We start from the raw sequence: 20,465 nt of genomic DNA, 5'->3' as shown, positions 1-20,465 counted from the left end.
CTTTCCAGCGCCCGGAGGCGCTTAAAGGAGAGCGAATCCTGCTGAGGAGCTGGGACTGCATTTGGACTGGGGGGCTTTGCACGAACTGTTGTGCCCCAGAGAGGTGTTGCCGCCTCACTCGCGCCTGTGTCTCGCTCTCCCCCGCCGCCGCTCTGCCATAGCGGCCGCCGAGAGGGGGGATCGCTTACCGGCGTGTTCACTTGCCTGCCTGGCTGACTACAAATCCCAGCACCACCTGAGGGGTCCCGGCGACGCCGCCAGCAGCGTCACTTGCCAGCGCCCGGAGGCGCTTAAAGGAGAGCGAATCCTCCCGCGTCGCGGGACGCGCGCGGGCGACGCCAGGCAGAGCCCCGGCAGAGGGCGGGCCGTCTGTGGCCGTCCAGGGACGATCAGGAACGGGACGGGCCCTCCCCCTTGGCTCGGACTTTCCGTGACAGGTACTGTCTATCTTGGACTTGGACTGGCTGCCTGGTTGTAATACTTCAATTGAACCAGTGTTATCCTGCTGTTGCCTTAGCAAGAGGGGGGGTAGGGGTACAAGTCATATAGATATAGAGAGCACCGAGACATTTAGCCACTCACCAGAAGGATCCCTGGTCAGCCCCGTGGGGTGGAGAAGAGGAGAAGATCTAGCCTACAATCTTATACATTATGGATAATCACCCTAAAACACGTTCAGCCAGGAGCAAAGTTCGCCTAGTTGAAACCCCTAAACAAACTCTGGCCGAAATAAATGATCTAGCCCCGAATAAAGTGAAAAAACCCACTGCAATCGACTTGATGTTGAAGAAGGTTTCCGGGGAAATAGAACGCATGGAAAGAAGCCTATCCGCTTCACCCAACCCTATAGTAGCTACTCCAATATCGTCCCAAGATCTCACCTTAGCAGATAGCCCAAATATGATTGGGAACGTAGCTTCAAAAATTACCTAACAGAGGCTGTTCCCTGTGCCCAACCCCCTCTTTTCTTGGGGGTAGAAACCTCAGGGCATAGCGAACCAACCCCCCAGAGAAAGCCAAAACGACGCTTGAGAGTAGGCTAACTGAGGAAACAGACCAAAGGCAGGGGGGGTCTGAACCAATTGTCTTACTGATGGGGGATTTAACTGTCATCTGTGTCCAAAGTTATCCCCTATCTCTCCAGATTGGTCTTCCTGCCCTGTAGAAAAGGGACCTCATTTCGATCATAATAGAGAGGGCACTCTGCTGATGAAGCTTTTAGATAGCTTTGCCCTTACCCACACAATGGACCTGTCGCCATCGAAAGCAGTGGAGACTCTCATACCCACATTCAAGGGAAGAGGTTGTGCGTCTATAATAGACTTTATAGTAATCTCTGCCTTTGCTAAAGAGCAGATTTTAAATGTAAGAACGGAGTGGAGCCCCTTTAGCGACCACAATCCCCTCTGTCTTGAAATTAAATACAACGACCTGCCAGTAAAAAATCCGAGGGGGGATATCGTAATCCAACCAACGGACCAAGGGAGGCGCATAAGATGGGCAATGATCAATCCACAAGATTTCTATAGTTCCTTAGTGGGCAGAGGGAAAGTATATATAGAGACTTGTTTAGACCTGGCAACAGAGGGCAGAGAAATGGTTCTGGCATTTGAATCCTTAACCAAAATAGTGGAAGGATTATTAAAAACTAAGAGGCCTACCAAAGAAATATCTTCCCCAAGATGGTTCGATTCGAATTGCTCACGGGCACTGAGAGAATTAAAACAGTGCTTAAAGAAGTCCCCAAGAGACAAGAATGAAATTGCCCATTGTAGAAAGAATTATAAAATGCAGGTTAAGAGAAGGAAGAATGCACTCCAAAAGGAAGTCTGGGCAGACCTTAGAGAAGCAGAAGAAAACAGGGACTATGCCCAATTCTGGAGAATTGTAAACAGACCCTGCTTCCAAGACTCAAGCTCCCCAGTAATCAGTACTAATATACTCCCAGATCAATGGACTAATCATTTTAGAAGTCTATATAATCAACTGGAGGTAGTTAGCGGGGTAGGAATTTGGGAGGGCCCCAGAGCAACTGAGTTAGAATTCTCTTTGCCGGAAGTCTTAAAGGCAGTGCTAGGGCTGACGCGTAATAAGGCACCAGGCCCGGATGGCACCCCCCCCAGACCTATGTTTGAGTAATACTGACTTATGGGCACCGATTATGATCAGAGTACTTAATGCTGCAATCAAATCTGGTCTTCCACGATCTTGGTCATCCGCAGTGATTGTTCCCATATACAACAAAGGCTGTAGGGATAATCCACAGTGCTACAGGCCAATCTCGCTGATTGATGTTTCAGCTAAACTGTTAGGTAGGGTAATTCTTAACCGTTTGATAGATTGGACTGAAGCACATAATACCTTGACGGATACCCAGTATGGGTTCCGAACAGGCAAGTCAACCAGTGACCAATGTCTTAATTTATACCTTCTAGTGGCCAAATACATTAAAGCAGATAAAGGGACTATGTACATGGGATTCATGGACCTTGCAGCAGCATTCGATAATGTAAATAGAATTAAACTCTGGGCACTTATGTTTAGATTGGGAATCGACCCAGACCTGATTAACTTACTCAAGGAACTTCACTGGAACACCACTGCCAAGGTCCGCTATAGCTTAGGGGGGGGTGAGTACTGATCCCTTCCCGTGCACTAGCGGGGTGAGGCAGGGGTGTATCCTGGCTCCATTCCTTTTTTCTCTTTACATAAATGACCTGGAGAGTGCGCTGCTGACACTGGGGACTGACTGCCCGAGGGTGGGATCGCGTCATATACCGGTACTTTTGTACGCGGATGACGCGGTCCTTCTTGCTCGAACAGCAGTGGGTCTCCAGCAGCTAATCAGTGGCTTTGCGAGGTTCATGAAGGATCTAGATCTCTCTGTTAATCTGACTAAGTCTTTTATCATGGTGGCAGGGAAAAAACCGCGCAAGAGATTTGTGTTCAAAATAGGAACTTATGTTTTGGACACTGTAAATACTTTCCCATATTTGGGTCTCTTGTTCGATGGAAAGATTAGGTTTGCCCCGCTGATTGAGGAAAGGTCCAGAAAACTTGTTTCAGCGAATGGTGCCTTATTAAACTTTGCGAGAAGGATGGGTCGCTGGTCCCCTGAGCAAGTAATGAAATTGTATAGAGCGGTCAGTACCTCTAAAGCTATTTATGGGGCGGAGGTGTGGGGTTTTAGGGATGCACACCAGATACAAGCAGAGGAGGATAAATCCTTAAAGAAACTCCTAAAGTTACCACAGAGTATCCCGGCTGCAATTACACATAAGGAGCTTGGCATTCCATATATTTCGGACCTCATTAAAATAGACCAATTCTGACCTGGTTTCGAATTTGTCTAAATCCAAACACTGAATTATCAAGACAGATTATTGATGATTTCTTCGGAGAGATAGATGGCAGCAAATCCCTTGGCTAAAATACATCAAAGACGCCCTAGAGTCTATTGATCAGCAAATGTTATTTACTGACCCCTCAAATATTGATAGCTCTTGCAAAAATGGTGTCCAGAAGCAGTTATTGGAAAAATATGAGGTCAGGAGGAATCAATGTGACTCGAATAAATCATCTGTAGTAGCATACTCGCTTGTGAGCAATGAAATGGGTATGGAACCATATCTCTTCTTAATGTATAGTCAACATGAGAGGTTTTTAATGACTCGTTTTAGGCTCAATCTGTTACCTAACATATTAGCTTACCCGTCTGGTTTTACGTTAACAATTGAGCAGAAGGGTGCCTGCGGCTGCGATAAATAGGTCTCCGCAGGACACCCTTCATTTTGTATTATTATGTTCTTTTTATAAAATCCCGCGTCGAAGATTTTTGGTGGACATTTTAAAGGAGTCAAAAATTCACCATGCTAAAACTGCCTTATTATTCATGCAAAGAGCAACCGAGATGCGCAATCTGTGTTCTATTTTGAGTTTTTAAAAAATTGTGGTCAGATTAAGAAATACCAGGGGTTAATGTAGGATGAAATGAACTATCTGCTCCCTCCTCTCGTTTAATGTTTGTAAATAAGAATTTTTAACATGTGTCTTTTTATTAGTGTAATGTCCAGAGTAACAATGTAAAACGATTATATTTGGATTTGTAATGCATTGTGTATTTTTATGATGGTTTTTAACCACCGAAATAAATAAAGAACTGAACTATTTACAGAAAGCAAAATTATTTTAGAAATAATTATTAAATCCGTTTGGAAATAGAATGTCAGTGGCATTCCTTCCAAATTACAAGTTGGTAACCTATGTTTCTGATAGAGACTTCTAGCTGCAGAATCAATCACCTTTTGAATATTCCCCAGGAGTCAGACTGGATCTGGATTGTTAAAGTCTAGAGACAGAGGCCTATTCCTGTTGATCAATTGCAGTAAAATGGATAATAATTTCCAAACTTCAAGGTTCTTTTGTACTTTTTAAGCAAAATGTGTAGTTTTGATTATTCATTCCGTTAGTAGAATTACACAGAGAACAGCCGACACTTGTTTCACCTGATTGGCCAGCAGGCGGAGGGCTTTATCAAGACAAGAAAATCTCATTGTGGTCCTGTAATTAGAATAATCTGTAAAGAAGTGGTCTCTGCGGTCCTGGAACTGCTATCACTGGATCTGGAAACTTTTCCATAGTACCTCTGCGTGCCGGGATGTGGTGCGAATCTGAAAGAGACACGTTAGTGATAGATTCCTTACCTTAGAATATCCCCAGGCGTCAGACTGGATCCGGAAAGTTTTGCTAGCAGTACCTCCGCACGTCAGTAGGTGGCGTTGTAAGGCTCCGCGTCCGCTGGCGTCGTAAGCGCCAAGATGACGTCACGGAGACTACTTAGGGGCCACCCTTGCGCGCCGACATCTTCTTTCTTTTTCTGCGCCAGTAAGCGCAGATCTGGTTAGAGCACGTACCTTAGTCACTTTTTGACTACCATTTTGGGACTTTTGTCTCTTGTGGTTCTTCTCTGGTGCACGTAGGGATGCCTGGGTTTAAGTCCTGCGGGGCCTGCTGTCGCAATATGTTGGTGGCAGACCCCCATGACGTTGTCTCCACTGCCTGGAGCACGACCACGACTCCCGGTCCTGTTTGGATTGTCGGGCCATGGCCCGAAGGCCTTTAGGGAGCGACGCTGTAAGTTGCTTGAGGTTCGGCACTCACCCCAGCGCCGCTCTCGGTCCAGGGGCCGTTCTAGGGAGTGTTCGCGGGGCCTCCATCATCGCCTAGTCTTCACCCTCGGATTTGGGTAAGACACGACACAAAAAGAAGTCGAAGATGCGTTGTCACTCTCAGACGTCTCCCCGTCGGTCCCAGGATGCAGACAAAGGGGACAGGGTTCCGCCCCTGCAGCTCCTTCGGAGCCTGGGAGTCCCGCGGCCTACCCACCTTACCCGGGTCCGTCGGCGACTCCTGCACAGGTGCAAGAGTTTCTTGCTGCCATGGACCGCCTGTGTAGGCCTCGGGCTCCCTCCGGCCTTTGGGCCCCGCGGTCCCGTGTCAGGATCCTGCAGGGCCAGCAGCTCCGGCCCCAGTGCTGCAGGATCCTGCGCTGCTGGCTCCAGCCACGGCGCCATGAGGTCCCGCGCTGCCGGCTCTGGCCCCTGCGGCGCCTCAGTGGATGCCGTTGGTTGCGCCTCCGCCCTGGTTCCCGGACGGTTTTGTCCCCACCTGGGGACACAGCACCGGTTCGGCGCCGTTCCCGACGCCGTTTGTTCCTTCCCCGGTCCCTGCCCGCCACCACATACGGCGGAGGTTGAAGACGACTGGGAGCGGTCCGAGGACCCTCTTGCCCGTCAGTGTGACTCTGAGCAGGATTGGGCGGATGACTTGGAGGAGGCCGGCGGCCTCGACGTCTTCTCTGACCTGGGGTTTGCCTCTCCGCCGCTCACTATGGAGGAAGGTGCCTCGTACACAGTGGTGCTCTGTCGGGCCAGCTGATGTCCTTAACCTTGATGGCCCTTAAGACTAATCTCCTCACTAAGGTGCTCCAGTCAGCGTCGACTTCATCGGAGCCGCTGCTGCCATTTAATGACGCCCTCACTGACGTCTTGTTGGGCACTTGGTCGCGGCCGGCCGCCGGGGCCCGTGTGGACAAGAACGTCGCCAGGCGTCGTCGCCGGGCGCCGGGTGACCCTGCCTTTCTGACCACTCTTCCTATGCCCTAGACCCTGGTCATTCAAGCTTCAACGTCCCAGAGTGCCTTTCCCACAGCTCCGCCGGACAAGGATTCTAAGAGGCTGGATCAGTTTGGCAAGCGGTTGTTCTCCTCTGCCTGCATGGGGCTGCGGTCAGTGAACTCTGCATGTCTGTTGGGCCGCTATTTCCATGCAGTGTGGGATACCGTTGCTCAGGTTTTACCTCCGTACCCTGAAGAGGTCCAGCTGTGGCCGAGGGTAAGGACGTGGCTAAATTTCCCATTCGTTGTGGCTTAGACACAGCGACTCCCTTGGTAGGGCAATTTCCACGACTGTGGCGCTTCGTCGCCAAGCCTGGTTGAGGTCTCCCCAGACGTCCAGAGCTTACTCGTGGACATGCCCTTTGATGGCACTTGCCTGATTGGTGATAAGGCCGACAGTGCGCTAGAGTGTTTTAAGGACTCTCGTGCTACACCCAAGTCCTTGGGCCTTTCCACCACGTGCCCGGCCACATCTACTTTTTATTCTTTTCGTGGCCATGGAAGGGGCGCCCCTGCCCGCTCGTTCGGTCAAAAGCCTGCGCAGAACCAAACTCAGCGTGGCCGTCGGCTTGGAGGCTGCCGTGGCGGCTCCGGAGGCAGGCATGAGGGTCACTCCACCTCCGCCCTTGCGACATCCGCTTCAAAGCCTTCCTAGCCTGAGCTTCGGGATGCACCCTACGCCAGTGGGTGGCAGGATTCGACATCACTTTCCCCATTGGCGTTCTGTCACTTCCGACTAGTGAATGCTGCAACTTGTCTGGAGTGGTTACCCCCCTCTTCGAGTCTACTCCCCCCCAGCCATGCCATCTCAGTTTCACCGCATGTCTGGGGATCACTTTGCACTTCTAATTACGGCCCTCTTGGCCAAGGGGGCCATCAAGCGCGTTCCTGGGCCAGAAGTAGGACTTGGTTGTTATTCCCACTACTTTCTAGTCCCCAAGAAGAACAAAGGGGGCTTGCGCCCCATCTTGGACCTCAGGAACGTCAATTGATTCCTCCAGAAGGAGAATTTCAAGATGTTGACTCTAGCTCAGGTCTGGACTGCCCTAGACCCTGGAGACTGGATGGTAGCGTTGGATTTGCAGGGCGCATATTTTCACATCCTCGTCCTGCCGGCCCACTTGCGTTACCTGCGGTTCACGGTAGGTCAGGAGCATTTTTAATTTTCCGTGCTCCCCTTCGGCCTTACCAGCGCCCCTCAGGTGTTCACGAAAGTGATGGCTGTGGTCGCAGCTCACCTACGCAGGTCAGGGGTGTTTGTCTTCCCCTACCTCGACGACTGGTTGTTGAAGGCACGCTCGCCCCAGATAGTCGTCAACCACCTTCAGACTATGGCCGACCTGCACTTGCTGGGGTTCTCCATCAATGTGCCGAAGTCGCACCTGAGTCCCTCTCAGAAGCTCCCCTTCATCGGAGCGGTTCTGGATTCAACGCAGTTTCAGGTTTATCCTCCCGAGCAGCGAGTCCGGGATATTCAGGTTATGATTCCGATCTTTCAGCCTCTATCCCGGGTTTCGGTCAGGATGACCCTCCAGCTCCTGGGCCTGATGGCATCCTGCTAGTGCAACATGCCTGATGCCATATGCGGGCACTGCAGAGGGACCTGTCCGATCACGTCCAGATCTCGGAGGGCACTGCACGACAATTACAGTGGTGGTTCACGAATTGCGTTTGGGTCAATGGCACATCCCTCTCCCTTCCCCAACCGGAGCACACAGTGGTGACGGATGTGTCCATCCTGGGATGGGGAGGCCACTTGGGAGAGGCGTAGATCAGAGGCCTCTGGTCTCCGGCTGAGTCCCGGTTCTATATCCACCTTTTGGAGCTTCGGGCGATCAAACTTGCACTGAAGGCATTCCATCCCTCTGTCCGGCAAAGTGTGGTGCAGGTGTTCACGGACAACACCACCGCCATGTGGTATTGCAACAAACGGGGTGGGGTCCTGGACCCTCTGTCAGGAGGCTTTGCGCCTCTTGACATGGCTGGAACATCAAGGCATTTCCTCTGTGGTTCAACACCTGGCAGGTTCTCTGAACGCCAGGGCGGACGAACTCATTCGCCGGTGCTTGATGGATCACGAATGGCGTCTGAACTTGGACGTGGCGCATGGTCTCTTTCGGCAGTGGGGATAGCCTTGGTTAGATCTATTTGCCACCGAAGAGATAGCACAATGTCATCAGTTCTGCGCGTTGGAATTTCCAAGACAGCACTCGCTCGGAGACGCTTTCGTCTCGAGTAGAGCTGTGGTCTACTGTACGCTTTTCGGCCTATACCACTTCCGCCCAGAGTGCTGAAGAAGATCAGGCGCTACCGGGCCCAAGTTATTCTTGTGGCTCCGGGCTGGGCTCGAAGAGTATGGTATCCCGAGCTACTCAGTATGAGCATCGATCCCCCGATCCGTCTGCCTCTTCAGGAGGATCTATTACTAATGTCTCTTACAGATATATTGTTATACAAGTAGTAACTTGTGCTTTACTATGCCTGGTAGTGTGCAACTTTTACAAAGTTGCCACCGACCTGTGGCACAAGGAGCCTCTGTCTCCTAAACAGATTTAACCCCCCTGGGGAGACAAGCTAACGATTTCCAGGAACAAAGACAATAGAAGCCTGCACCGGAGAGAGGTGTTACCTCTGTCCTGCAGAAAACCACACGATTGTTTGCCCAGAAGGCAAGCTTCAAAAGAGAAGCAGTCTTTGAAGGGAAAATGGTCACACTTGGGAGAGGGGAGACTCCATTGTCTAGGTAGACAGGCTGGTACCAGAGACAGGGAATGGGAAACCAGTTGCTAAATCGGTTTCTCAGGGACATGTAGCCCCTTTTGGTAGCCACACCTCTGGGTTGGGCTAGGGCGCTCTGGACTCTGAGAGAGGGGTGCAGCCATGTTGGAAGTGGGCAGAATGGTGTATTCTGGAATGGCTTGATGCCTCACGTCGTAGGAAGTGGTCATCCGGAGGGAGGGTACCTGTTAGCCCATTGGCTACCACTCACATTCTTCCCTGAGGACATTTTCTGGGCATAAAAAGTGCTGCCTTGGCACCCAGGTCTCAACTGGAAGGAAGAAGGCCTACATTGGTGCACCAAGGATCCAATAAAGAGAAGCTGCACCGGCGAGGATTGCACCTGCTGAACCTGGTGGCTAGCAAAGGAGGCGGGACTGTGCCTGCTGTGTCCTGCTCATGGAGGAGATGTCTCTAGAGCCCAGCCAAAGCAAGAGACTCCCAAGAGTTATTTGGCTGGCTTCCTGTTCACAGCACAGGGCCGCAACGGCTGAAGAAGCATGTCAGGGCAGGTTGGTTGCCCAGAATCTTCACACCACTGTTGTGCAGCACCAGAGACTAGGACCTGATGCTCAATGTTACACACGAGGTCGCTGAGCCAGGAGAGTTGTCTGAGTGCAGCTTGGTCTCCCAGAATACGAGTTATCGCCCAGGGAAGTATGTGACTGAGACTGTGATAATGGGCGATGTGTATCCCAGTGGCAAAAGAGGACTTCAAGGGATGTCGACCCTGTGACCAGAACCACCTCATCTCCTTTGTGGACCAAGGAGTAGCCAAAGGAAGAGCATGTTGACTGCATCACATCAGCTGCATCCTTGAGTATCTTCAGTATTCTGTATCCCTTGCATCAGGACCACTTCAGTTGGAAGCCATAGTAAAGGATAGAAATACCTGGAACTGACTGAAGGCTGCTTCACTTGCTCAGGTTACTGTTTCTGAGGGCCTTTACTGACTCTCTGTTGGAGTTGGTCACTACAAGTATCGTTAACCGAACGTAATACATCCTGCCCAAGATTTTACCTCCAAAAGTATCTAAGTGTGAAAGATGGTTAGAGTGCTTATTTGCGGTTGACTATAAAGTGCATATTTACTGTACCTTGTATAGTATATCTTTTTGTAACCCTTTGGTGGATTATTTTTGCTGTGGTGTCTAAAAATGGATAAAAATACAGTCTATTTTTATAAATTGGTGTTGGATTTCCTGAGTGTCTCGTTGATTTCTTAAATTGTTTTGGTGCTGTGAAAATGCTTTACATTTGTTCCTTTGTGTAAGCTTTGCTGCTCGTTTTTTTTTCTTCTTCTTTTGTGAATAAAAATAAAATAAAAGGGTTTTGGGTACCAATGTTCCTATGTGCTGTTAAAATGTTTTTTTACGGCTATTTGTTTATTTTACTTATCCATTTGTATCCAAAGAAGAATATGAAACACATTATTTCCCTTGGTTTTGCTTATTTTTGCATTATTTTGATCGTTGTTTCTCCCTTTTAAGAGTTCTGGGGTCCTACAAGTGGGTGGAGGTATTCATTGTTCAAGAATTTTATGAAGATAACCATTAAAGATGAATTGTTACAGATAACAAAACGTGTTTCCTTTTGGATGTTTGTGTAGTTGACCATGTCCATGTCTTCTGCCCCCGTCACAGCTATTCGCTGTAATACTAATGTGAAGAGTAATCAACGCTTGCAGGCCAACAACATAATATACTAACTGCATCTTCACAACTCAGGTGCGGGAACTTGAAGCAGAACTGGAAGATGAGCGGAAGCAAAGAGCTGTTGCTGTGGCAGCCAAAAAGAAGATGGAGATGGATCTGAAAGACCTAGAAGCTCACATTGAAGGGGCGAACAAGGGTCGTGATGAAGCCATCAAGCAGTTGCGCAAACTTCAGGTATATACTCATTGTTCTTCACTGAGGACTGATCGTATCTTTGCATACAATAGGATTTTTGCATAGTGGAAAGCTCAAAGTGACACCTCTATTGAGGCAAGTCCAATGGCAAGCCAATTTAGCAGATGCACAGATAGAAAGCAGCTTTTCTAAAGAAACCAGAGATCTTTTATTCCATTTGTATCCATAAATTAAAAAGAAATCAAAGCACATACTTGAAATATTTTGGCAGTTAAAACACAACTCATTCGACCTGTGTTCTGAAACATTTGTATTGTCGTAGTTCTGTCCATCTGAAGTAAACTTTAGCTTATCTATAGAGAAGTGCTTTCAGAACCTAATCTTGTTTACTGCCATTCTCTCCTTTTTTATTTAATTATTTTTGGTGGGAATACAGGCTCAGATGAAAGACTATCAGCGGGAGCTGGAAGAGGCCCGTGCATCCAGGGATGAGATATTTGCTCAGTCGAAGGAAAATGAAAAGAAGCTGAAGAGTCTCGAAGCAGAAATCCTCCAGCTGCAAGAGGTCTGTTCTATCATAAATAAAAAATACATCTTTATAAGGAGTTTCCCTATCCAGTACCTTTGGGTACATCTGGGACTTGCAGATAAATGCAAATCTGTAGTTTTAATTTCTTTTGGTTTCCATAATGTAAGCTACTAATTAGCCCTGGTAAGTAGCAGTGTGCTTTCTATATAAGGGTACCCTTGTGATCTTCGGCTTAAATTTGACGTGAATAGAAATGATCCAAACTCGAAATGGTGCCCCTGGAGTTGCGAAGCATGTTCTAAATAGTTCATATGGTGACACCCTTTTCTTGTGCAAAGGAGATTGGCTTTAGTTGTAAAGCAGTGTGTTGCTTCTAATATTGTCAGCTGTGCGTGTTACTGTAATATTTTCTTTTCGCAAAAACACAAACGATGCAAAAGACCTGAAATTGGTAGATGGAGCCTTAATTTTCTGAAACTAAATATACACTCCCCTGTCACAGGGAGCACTATGGAGTAGCTATTAGTGGTAGATTAGACTGTTTTGTAAAAATTGTAGGGCGAAAGAAAGAAAACCATGACTGTACCACACACCTTTATTCAGTCAGCACAAATTAGACCTAATGAACTTGCATGTCAAAAACATGGTTGCAGACAATGTATTCACCTTGGCTGTGGCATTTTGCTTTGTGGTCATTAGCTTTTGTAAATTTTATTTTCTTGCTACAGGATTCAGTCACACTTGGTGAGGCAGCTTAGTAGACACTACTGTCTCTGCCTTTTGAATTTGTGGTGGCGAATGGTAAAACTGAATTATTTCCTGATACAGTCTGTCTACAATTTGCTGGTGCTGTATGCAGATGTCTGCAGTTACGTTTCTGTCTGCTTTTCTTATGACCAACTGTTCACACACCTTGGTGGAATCAAAAAATAAACCCTCCAAGTCTTATTTTTTTATTTCTCTTTGTAGTTCATGTGGAAATACTGTATCATTGTAAGAAGAGCCATAAATTAGTATTGAAAGGCTGATTGTATAGTTAGATCGACTCATTGTTTGCCATTAACTATTTCAGGACCTCGCTGCTTCTGAGAGAGCTCGCCGTCATGCTGAACAGGAGAGAGATGAACTATCAGACGAAATCTCGAACAGTGCATCTGGAAAGTATGTTTTATAGTTCTAAACCTTTAAATGGAAACTTAAAAGTAAGAATGTGTCTGGATTTGGGTACTTAGTTGTCAAATATTCTTCCATTAGTACTGCTGTCCATTGAATTAAAAATGTAGCTTTTTCCAGCACGAGATAGAGTAGAGGGTCATGCAAGAGCCCCAGAGACTCACTTCATATATACATCCTATTGACATAAGAAAGTTACTCTAGGTCACAGTTCACTGACAGTGTATTTGTTTACTTTTTTCATTGTGGTTCTGGTGTTTTCGATTGGGTTTCATCATTAGAAGTTGCATCTCATAAGAATGTAACATTTCCTGGCCATTGATATGGAAAGTTGAGGATCTAAAAACAATCCTTACATTTCTCAAAACACGGGTAATTGAAAAAAATCAGCCAGAGTCCACAGCACAATACCTAGGACACTGAGGCTCTGCACTTTTTTCATGTGAATAACATCTCCACTTAGTGCATTCTCCCAGTCTGTTATTCTTCCTTCTGGTCTGAACCTAATATAAATATAAACAAACCAAGAATAATATGCAGACATTCAGTCTTGTATGTAAAGGAATAATAATTCTAACAGGACTTTAATCAGATTACTCAACATTACAGCATTTGTCAAGATGACCTGATACAACATTTACATACTTTCAAAGAAGCACAGGGTGGGTGCTTAACATTGCATCAGCAAAGCCAGGTGAGATAAGCCTCGCCTCCATATCTTTGATATAATTGAAACTTTCATTCTCAATAGCTATAAAAAATTGTATTGTGTCCAGACCAGCAGCAAGCATTATGCATGTTCATAGATTGCTCTCTGTTAGAGAAGCTGCACAAATCACTATCTAAAAGTAAAATTATTTAAAAGTAGAGTCCTGCAGACTGCTGCATTAATTATATTATCCATTCACTGTGTCTGGTTTTCTTTTTCTCAAACTGCTCAGGAAATTTTTCCAGTTGCTTGCACAAAAACAATAGCCAATGCTCTTGTAACATCCAGACTAGATTATAGCAACTCACTTTACCTGGGCAATCAAAATTTAAATCAACAAACTCCAAATGCTACAGAATACGGCAGTTCGATTAGTCCTTAATAGGCCCCCTTGATACTCTATTTCTGTAGTAGGGGATCTCTGTGTATAGTCATAATCTAGTGAATAGTCCCGCCCATGTGCGTGGACCACGGAGCAATCAAAAATAATCTCTTAAATTGTCTTCTTTGCAGTCCTGCATAGACACTTAAGAGAGAATTAAGACAAATAATGCAGCCTAACATATACAAGGCTACAAGGGCCACCACTTCATCTAAACAGTGAAAAGGATAGCCCACCATGTCCGGTTTAACACTTTTTACCAAGTTTTCCTCACAGGGAAAACTCCCCTTCACCAAAATCCTTGAAATGATAGAGAGGAAGGGTTGGACAGACAAACCCCCATAGGCTGCCATTATGTGTCTTGAAAAGGGATACCGTGCCTTTAAGGAACTCTCCAGAGACCCTCGGTATCCCAGGATGCACAGCCAAAGTCCTTTTACTTTCAGTTCTTTTTTCCGCTAGCAGGACCCTGGAGCATTGAGCTCTGCTTTTTTGGGTGTTTTTTCAATTTTTTGGTACTTTTCAAGTGTTTTGAGTGTTTCACTCGACGTCTGACTGCTTCTTCTTCCTTTTGCTCGGTTTTTTGGCCAGTTTTGCCCACTCTTCTGTCGAATATGCCAGCTTTGTTCGACAAGTGCCCTGAGTGTGCCAGGAAGAAGGCAAAATCGGACGCTCACAGAGTGTGTATCCTCTGTCTCCCATCCTCTCATGTCCCTGAAGACTGTGAGATTTGTCAATCCTTCTCCAGGAGGACCCTGAGGGACAGGGAGAAAATCCGTCTCCAAGGCCTGGAGCTGAGGAGACATCAGGAACCAGGTGGGTCTGGGCATGGAGGGACTCGGTCCTCGTCCTCTGCCCATGCTTCGGCCTCTGGGGGGCTCCCCAGTCAAGAAAAAGCCAGGAAACGGCACAGATCTCCGTCGACGTCGATAGCCTCGACGTCGGCGTCGAGAGAGATGACCACCATCTGCTCCCTGTCGACCCAGGGCTCTGGGTCGAAGCGACTTCGCCGTTCGACGTCGAGGGGACTGGCGTCAAGACCTCGGATGAGGTCGCCGTCGAGGGCGTCATCGGCGTCGAGACACCATCGGATGGGATGGATCCAGGAGGCACTGGCGATCGCCGTCGAGGCGACACCGCCGTTCGCCGTCGAGGGACGTATAGGCGTCGAGACGTTAGACGTCGAGGAAGGGGTCAACATCGGGAAAGGAGAAATCGACGTCAAGGAGGTGATCAAGGGCCAGGACGGTGTCCTCTGCCTCAGTGGTCAGCCTGTCTTCTGCATCCACGAGCCCCCAGTCGCAGTGGCGCCGGCGCTCGTCTGAAAAGAGGTCGGCCTCGAGAACATCCTCGTCAAGGCCTGCGCCGAAGAAGAAGAGGAGAGTGGTTAGATCTTCGGACTCTGAATATTCTCAGACCTATTCACCTTCTAGGCCCAGGACGCCGACGCCTCCTCCATTACCTAAGGAGAATCCTCCTCCTCCTCATCTTCCTCCTCCTCCTCCACCGCGGACTCCTCCACGGTCTCTATCTCTGTCGCGCTTCCCGTCGCCGCCTACGGGGCCTCCACAGCCTAGGATTCCGGTTCTGCCTCCGAAGTTTCCGCCTCCTGTACGGCCAGAGGATCGCCCGAGGTCTAGGTCACGGTCCAGACGGAGGCACCGATCAAGGAGTGACCGTCGATCTTAGACACGGTCCCGGCATCGTCACAGGAGGGACAGGTCAAGGTCCCGTCATACGGACTCTTCCAGTGCCCGGGGACATTCGCCCACCTTATCGGATTTATCGGATTCCCCCAATACGAGAGTGTCACCGGTGGATGACATCGTATCGTTTCAGGAGGTGTTATTGAGAGGGGCAGCGAAGCTGGGGATTACTCTAACGGTACCCACACCTTCTACATCGGTGATTTTCGAGACCTTACACAAGCGACAGTTGTCATGACCCTTGTTGCCCTTGGTGCCAGGGCTGGAGGAACCGGCTATGGAGCTCTTCCTGACTCTGGCGTCAACGAAATCTTCTCCTTCCCGGCTGCAGCAAAGGTACAGGCCCCCTGACTCCGATCCAACGTTTCTTCGATCAGACCCTGTGCCGGATTCTGTGATCGTCACTGCGGCCAGGAAGCAGCCCACTACTGCCCCGTCTTCTACGGTGCCTCCGGATAAGGAGAGCCGTCAGATGGACTCAGCGGAATGAAAAGTCAGCGGTACGGCTGCTACTTCCATGAAAGCCGCTAGTGCTGCGGCTCTTTTGGGTCGGTATGACCGGTCTTTGTGGGAGTCCCTGCAGAAGTTTCTGGAGCACCCTCCTAGGGACAGGAGGGAGGACTTCCAGGAAATCATCAACGAGGGCATGATCGTATCCAATCAGGTTATCAGCTCGGCTGCAGCTTCCTCTCTCTTGGACGCTCATGGATACTGCCACAGGATTAATCTGAGACGCCATGCCTGGTTGCGCCTGACATCGCTGAAACCGGAGGCGCAGCAGAGAGTCTCAACTTGCCGTTCTCTGGGTCGACGCTCTGTGGTAAGCATACGGATGAGGAGATGGCCCGCATGAAGGCGGAGGCAGAAACCCTGACGGCCGTCGGGTTAGAGAAGCCAAAAGAGCAGAAGACCTTCCGTCCCTTCCAGAGACGTTTTGGTGCCCAGGGAAGAGGACAAGGTCGTCAAGCTGGCCAGCAGCACCAACTGCAGCAGCAGTACCAGCGACGACCATTCCAGAAGCGCCAGAGGGGCAGAGGTGGCCAACAGTCCTCCTCGACGCCCAAAGGCCCGGCCGTGTCTAGGCACTGAGGGGTTACTTCCTCCTCGACCGTTACCCGCTCCGGTGGGGGGAAGCATACAACATTACATGGCAGAGTGGAGAAAAATTACTCAGGACAAGTGGGTGCTCAATATTGTTTGCAATGGATACAGTCTTCGTTTCGTCAGCCCGCATCCAGCGATTCCATCGGTTTGTTTGCAGTTCCAACTGCGCGAGCTCCAAGTGGAGGTCGATACCCTGTTAAGAAAAAGGGCGATAGAAGACGTCCCTCTGTCTCAAAGGGGAAAGGGTCTTTACTCACGGTTCTTTCTGGTACGCAAGAAGGACAAGAACGAGTTCAGGCCCATTCTGGATTTGCGACAATCAGACAAATGGATTCGCAGGGAAAAGTTTTGCATGCTGTCGTTGCAGCAGATTTATCCTCAGCTGCAAAGGGGAGACTGGCTTTGCGCGATAGGTCTGCAAGATGCGTACTTCTATGTGCCCATTGCACTGAAACACCGGAAGTTCCTGCGCTTTCTAGTCAGCACCAATCACTATCAGTACACCGTACACTGTTTGGACTGAAGTCTGCACGCAGGACGTTTTCGAAATGCATGGCAGTGGTGGCAGCGCACCTGCGAATGAACAAGGTGTTTGTCTACCCGTTCCTGGACGACTGGTTGATCAAAGACTCCACCTTCCAGGAAGCGCAACTGCACTTCAACGGCCGTTCTGTTGAACCAGCTGGGGTTGCACATAAACATGTCCAAGTCTGTTCCGACGCCTGTCCAGTGCCTACAGTACTTGGGAGCCTCCGTCGATATTCTTTCAGCAAGCGTGTCTCCTTCGGAGGTGAGACGCTTATCGATCCTTCGGAAGGCTCAGGCTCTCATAGCTGTTCCATCTACAACAGCGAGGACGGTGTCTTCTCTACTGGGGTCGATGGCCTCTTACATATTCCTCATGCCACACGCACGCCTACACGTGAGGCCGTTGCAGGAATGTCTGGAGGATCAATGGGACCAGAAGCGGGGGAGCTGGGACGACAAGATCCAGCTGTCCCTCCACGCTCACCAGTCCCTGAGATGATGGTGCTCCGCAGAGAATCTCCTCAAGGGGGTTCCATTCCACAAGGACATTCCCATTCAGATCATCTACAGATCCAGGGAACGTGGTCCCCGGCGGAATCCACATATCACATCAATTTCCTGGAGCTCAGAGCTGTCCACTTGGCACTGAATGCCTTTCATCTGTCCTTCCGGACCAACTCCTTGCTTGTGCAGACGGACAATAGGACCACAATGTATTACCTCAACAAGCAGGGGGGATCGAGATCGCGCACAATGTCACAGGAAGCGCAGGCGATCTGGCACTGACTGTTAGCCAGAGGACTGACGATAACGCCTACCCACCTGTCGGGTGTGCAGAATGCTCAGGCGGACGCCCTCAGCAGGCTGGTGCAAGAAAACCACGAGTGGGTTCTAAACGACGAAGAGCTAGGAGACATCTTCGACAGGTGGGGCACTCCGGACGTAGACCTGTTCGCCACCGCCGAAAACGGAAAATGCCGAGACTTCGCCTCCAGGTATTACCAACCGGGGACTCTGGGGAACGCGTTATGGATCAACTAGTCGAACAGCTTTCTGTACGCTTTTCCACCCATTCCCCTGATTCCGGCGGTACTCATCAAGCTGTCTCAATCCAGAGCACGGATGATCCTCATTGCTCTGGACTGGCCCCGACAGTGGTGGTTCACGGACCTGCTTCACCGGTCTCTCCGAGGCTGCCGTGCCAGCCGGACCTTCTCACGAAGTTCGGGGGGCAGATTGTGCACCCCAACCTCTCATCGTTCAGTTTGGCGGCATGGCTCCTGAGATTGTGCAATATGGGCACTTGAATCTTCCTAACGATTGCATGACTATACTTAAGGAAGCTAAGAGACCTTCCACGAGGACTTCCTATGCCTACAAGTGGAAGAGGTTCTGCATCTGGTGCACTTCCAAGGACTATGATCCCACAACCTGCAAGGAAGATGTCATCCTTCCATATCTTTTGCATTTGGCTCAGTCTGGCCTTAATTTTCACTCTATTAAGGTTCACCTCGCAGCATTGACTGCATATAGGAAATGCCCTTCACAGAAGTCCTTCTTCCAGATCCCTGTGATTAAAGATTTTTTAGAAGGATTGAAGAAAGTGTTTCCTCCTATTCGGCGTCCTTCGCCATCATGGGAGCTGAATGTGGTGCTGTCCAGGTTGATGAAGGAGCCTTTTGAACCCATCCATAAAGCTTCTCTGCAGCACTTGTCATGGAAGGCGGCCTTCCTTGTGGCCATTATGGCCATTACTTCGGCCCGCAGGGTGAGTGAAATTCAGGCGTTGTGTTGTCAAGAACCTTATACTGTATTTCATGCTGCTAAGGTTGTGATGCATACTCACCCTAAGTTCCTTCCTAAGGTGATTTCTGATTTCCATGTCAATCAGACCATAACTTTACCTACGTTTTTCCAGAATCCTTCCACTCCAGCGAAAAGGTCTCTACATTCCCTGGATATCAGAAGGGTGTTGAAATTCTACTTGGATAAGACCAAGGACATTCGTAGGTCAGACCAATTATTTGTCAATTATGGGTCGGTCAGGGCTGGTCTTGCCACCTCAAAACAGTCCATCTCTAGGTGGATTGTGTCCTGTATCCAGCTATGTTACCAGAAGGCTAACTGGACCTTTGGAGGTAAGCCTAAGGCTCATTCTACCAGGGGCAAAGCAGCTACAACAGCTTTGCTTCGTGATGTTCCCATTGCAGAGATCTGCAGGGCTGCCACTTGGAAGTCGGTCCACACCTTTGCTAAGCATTACTGTCTGGACTCTGATGCCAGAGCAGATGCTCAGGTTGGGCAGGCTTCATTGAGAAATCTGTTTGCACAATAGTGGTGTTGTCTGTTTTTCTCCACCGCCGGGTTGGTTTTTTGGGATGGGCTTGCCATACTATTCACTAGATTATGACTATACACAGAGATCCCCTACTACAGAAGTAGTAGTTTCTTACCTGTAACTCCAGTTCTGTAGTAGGGGTATCTCTTTTATAGTCATAAGCGCCCGCCCTCCTCCCCGGTGGAGAAAATGGTACTGTAATGTATGCTACAGGCCTTGCTTTATACACCTTCAAAAAGAACTGAAAGTAAAAGGACTTTGGCTGTGCATCCTGGGATACCGAGGGTCTCTGGAGAGTTCCTTGAAGGCACTGTATCCCTTTTCAAGACACATCATGGCAGCCTATGGGGGCTTGTCTGTCCAACCCTTCCTCTCTATCATTTCAAGGATTTTGGTGAAGGGGAGTTTTCCCTGTGAGAAAAACTTGGTAAAAAGTGTTAAACCGGACATGGTGGGCTATCCTTTTCACTGTTTAGGTGAAGTGGTGGCCTTTGTAGCCTTGTATATGTTAGGCTGCATTATTTGTCTTAATTCTCTCTTAAGTGTCTATGCAGGACTGCAAAGAAGACAGCTTAAGAGATTATTTTTGATTGCTCCGGGGTCCACGCACATGGGCGGGACTACTCACTAGATTATGACTATAACAGAGATACCCCTACTACAGAACTGGAGTTACAGGTAAGAAACTACTCCTTCCAATTGCATAAAAAAACTCAACTGGCTGATGGTGCAGAAAAGTTTCCTGTTTAAGGCTGGCAGCATGGTCTTCCAGGCTTTTAAAAACATATTTATTTCAAAGGTATTAAACGTTGCATTTTTTTTCTTGCGTTTCTATGAAACATCTCAGATTTTCCGCTGCCAAATCTGCATGTATTCCCACCGTTGAGCACTCCCACATCAGAGACAGATCTTTTTCTTTTCAGACTTCCAATTTCTGCACTTCCCTTTTTTGAGCAAATGGGATGTATTATACGATGTGGTTGCATGAGCTCACTGAGTAATACACTGCCAACCCTTCCAGGACCAGTTGGGCTTTGCTTGTAAAAATCTTAGCTCAACTCGAGTAGCTGTATATTTGAGCAGGCAGGCTTCCTCCAAGAAACATGTGTAAAGCATTTAAACAGCATCAAAATTAATTGCAAAAGAAATAAACACGGCTCTCAAGCAATCTGACACAAATTTATAAAAATACG

The 20,465-nt window shown here is 48.6% G+C and overlaps 1 protein-coding gene across 6 annotated transcripts in view; it reads left to right on the top strand.

Moving 5' to 3' along the window:
- The window catches only part of MYH10 (myosin heavy chain 10), a 1,407,286-nt gene that overhangs the window by 1,122,010 nt on the left and 264,811 nt on the right, over positions 1 to 20,465 (top strand). For all 6 annotated transcript variants that reach the window (XM_078654665.1, XM_078654664.1, XM_078654663.1 and 3 more), the window contains 3 exons: positions 10,681 to 10,842; positions 11,240 to 11,368; positions 12,405 to 12,493. In XM_078654665.1, the coding sequence (XP_078510791.1) occupies positions 10,681 to 10,842; positions 11,240 to 11,368; positions 12,405 to 12,493 (380 nt within the window). The remainder of the gene's footprint in view (positions 1 to 10,680; positions 10,843 to 11,239; positions 11,369 to 12,404; positions 12,494 to 20,465) is intronic.

This window comes from Lissotriton helveticus, chromosome 7 (assembly GCF_964261635.1).
Source record: "Lissotriton helveticus chromosome 7, aLisHel1.1, whole genome shotgun sequence".
Taxonomy (NCBI): Eukaryota; Metazoa; Chordata; class Amphibia; order Caudata; family Salamandridae; genus Lissotriton; species Lissotriton helveticus.
This window is presented reverse-complemented; position numbering and strand designations above follow the sequence as displayed.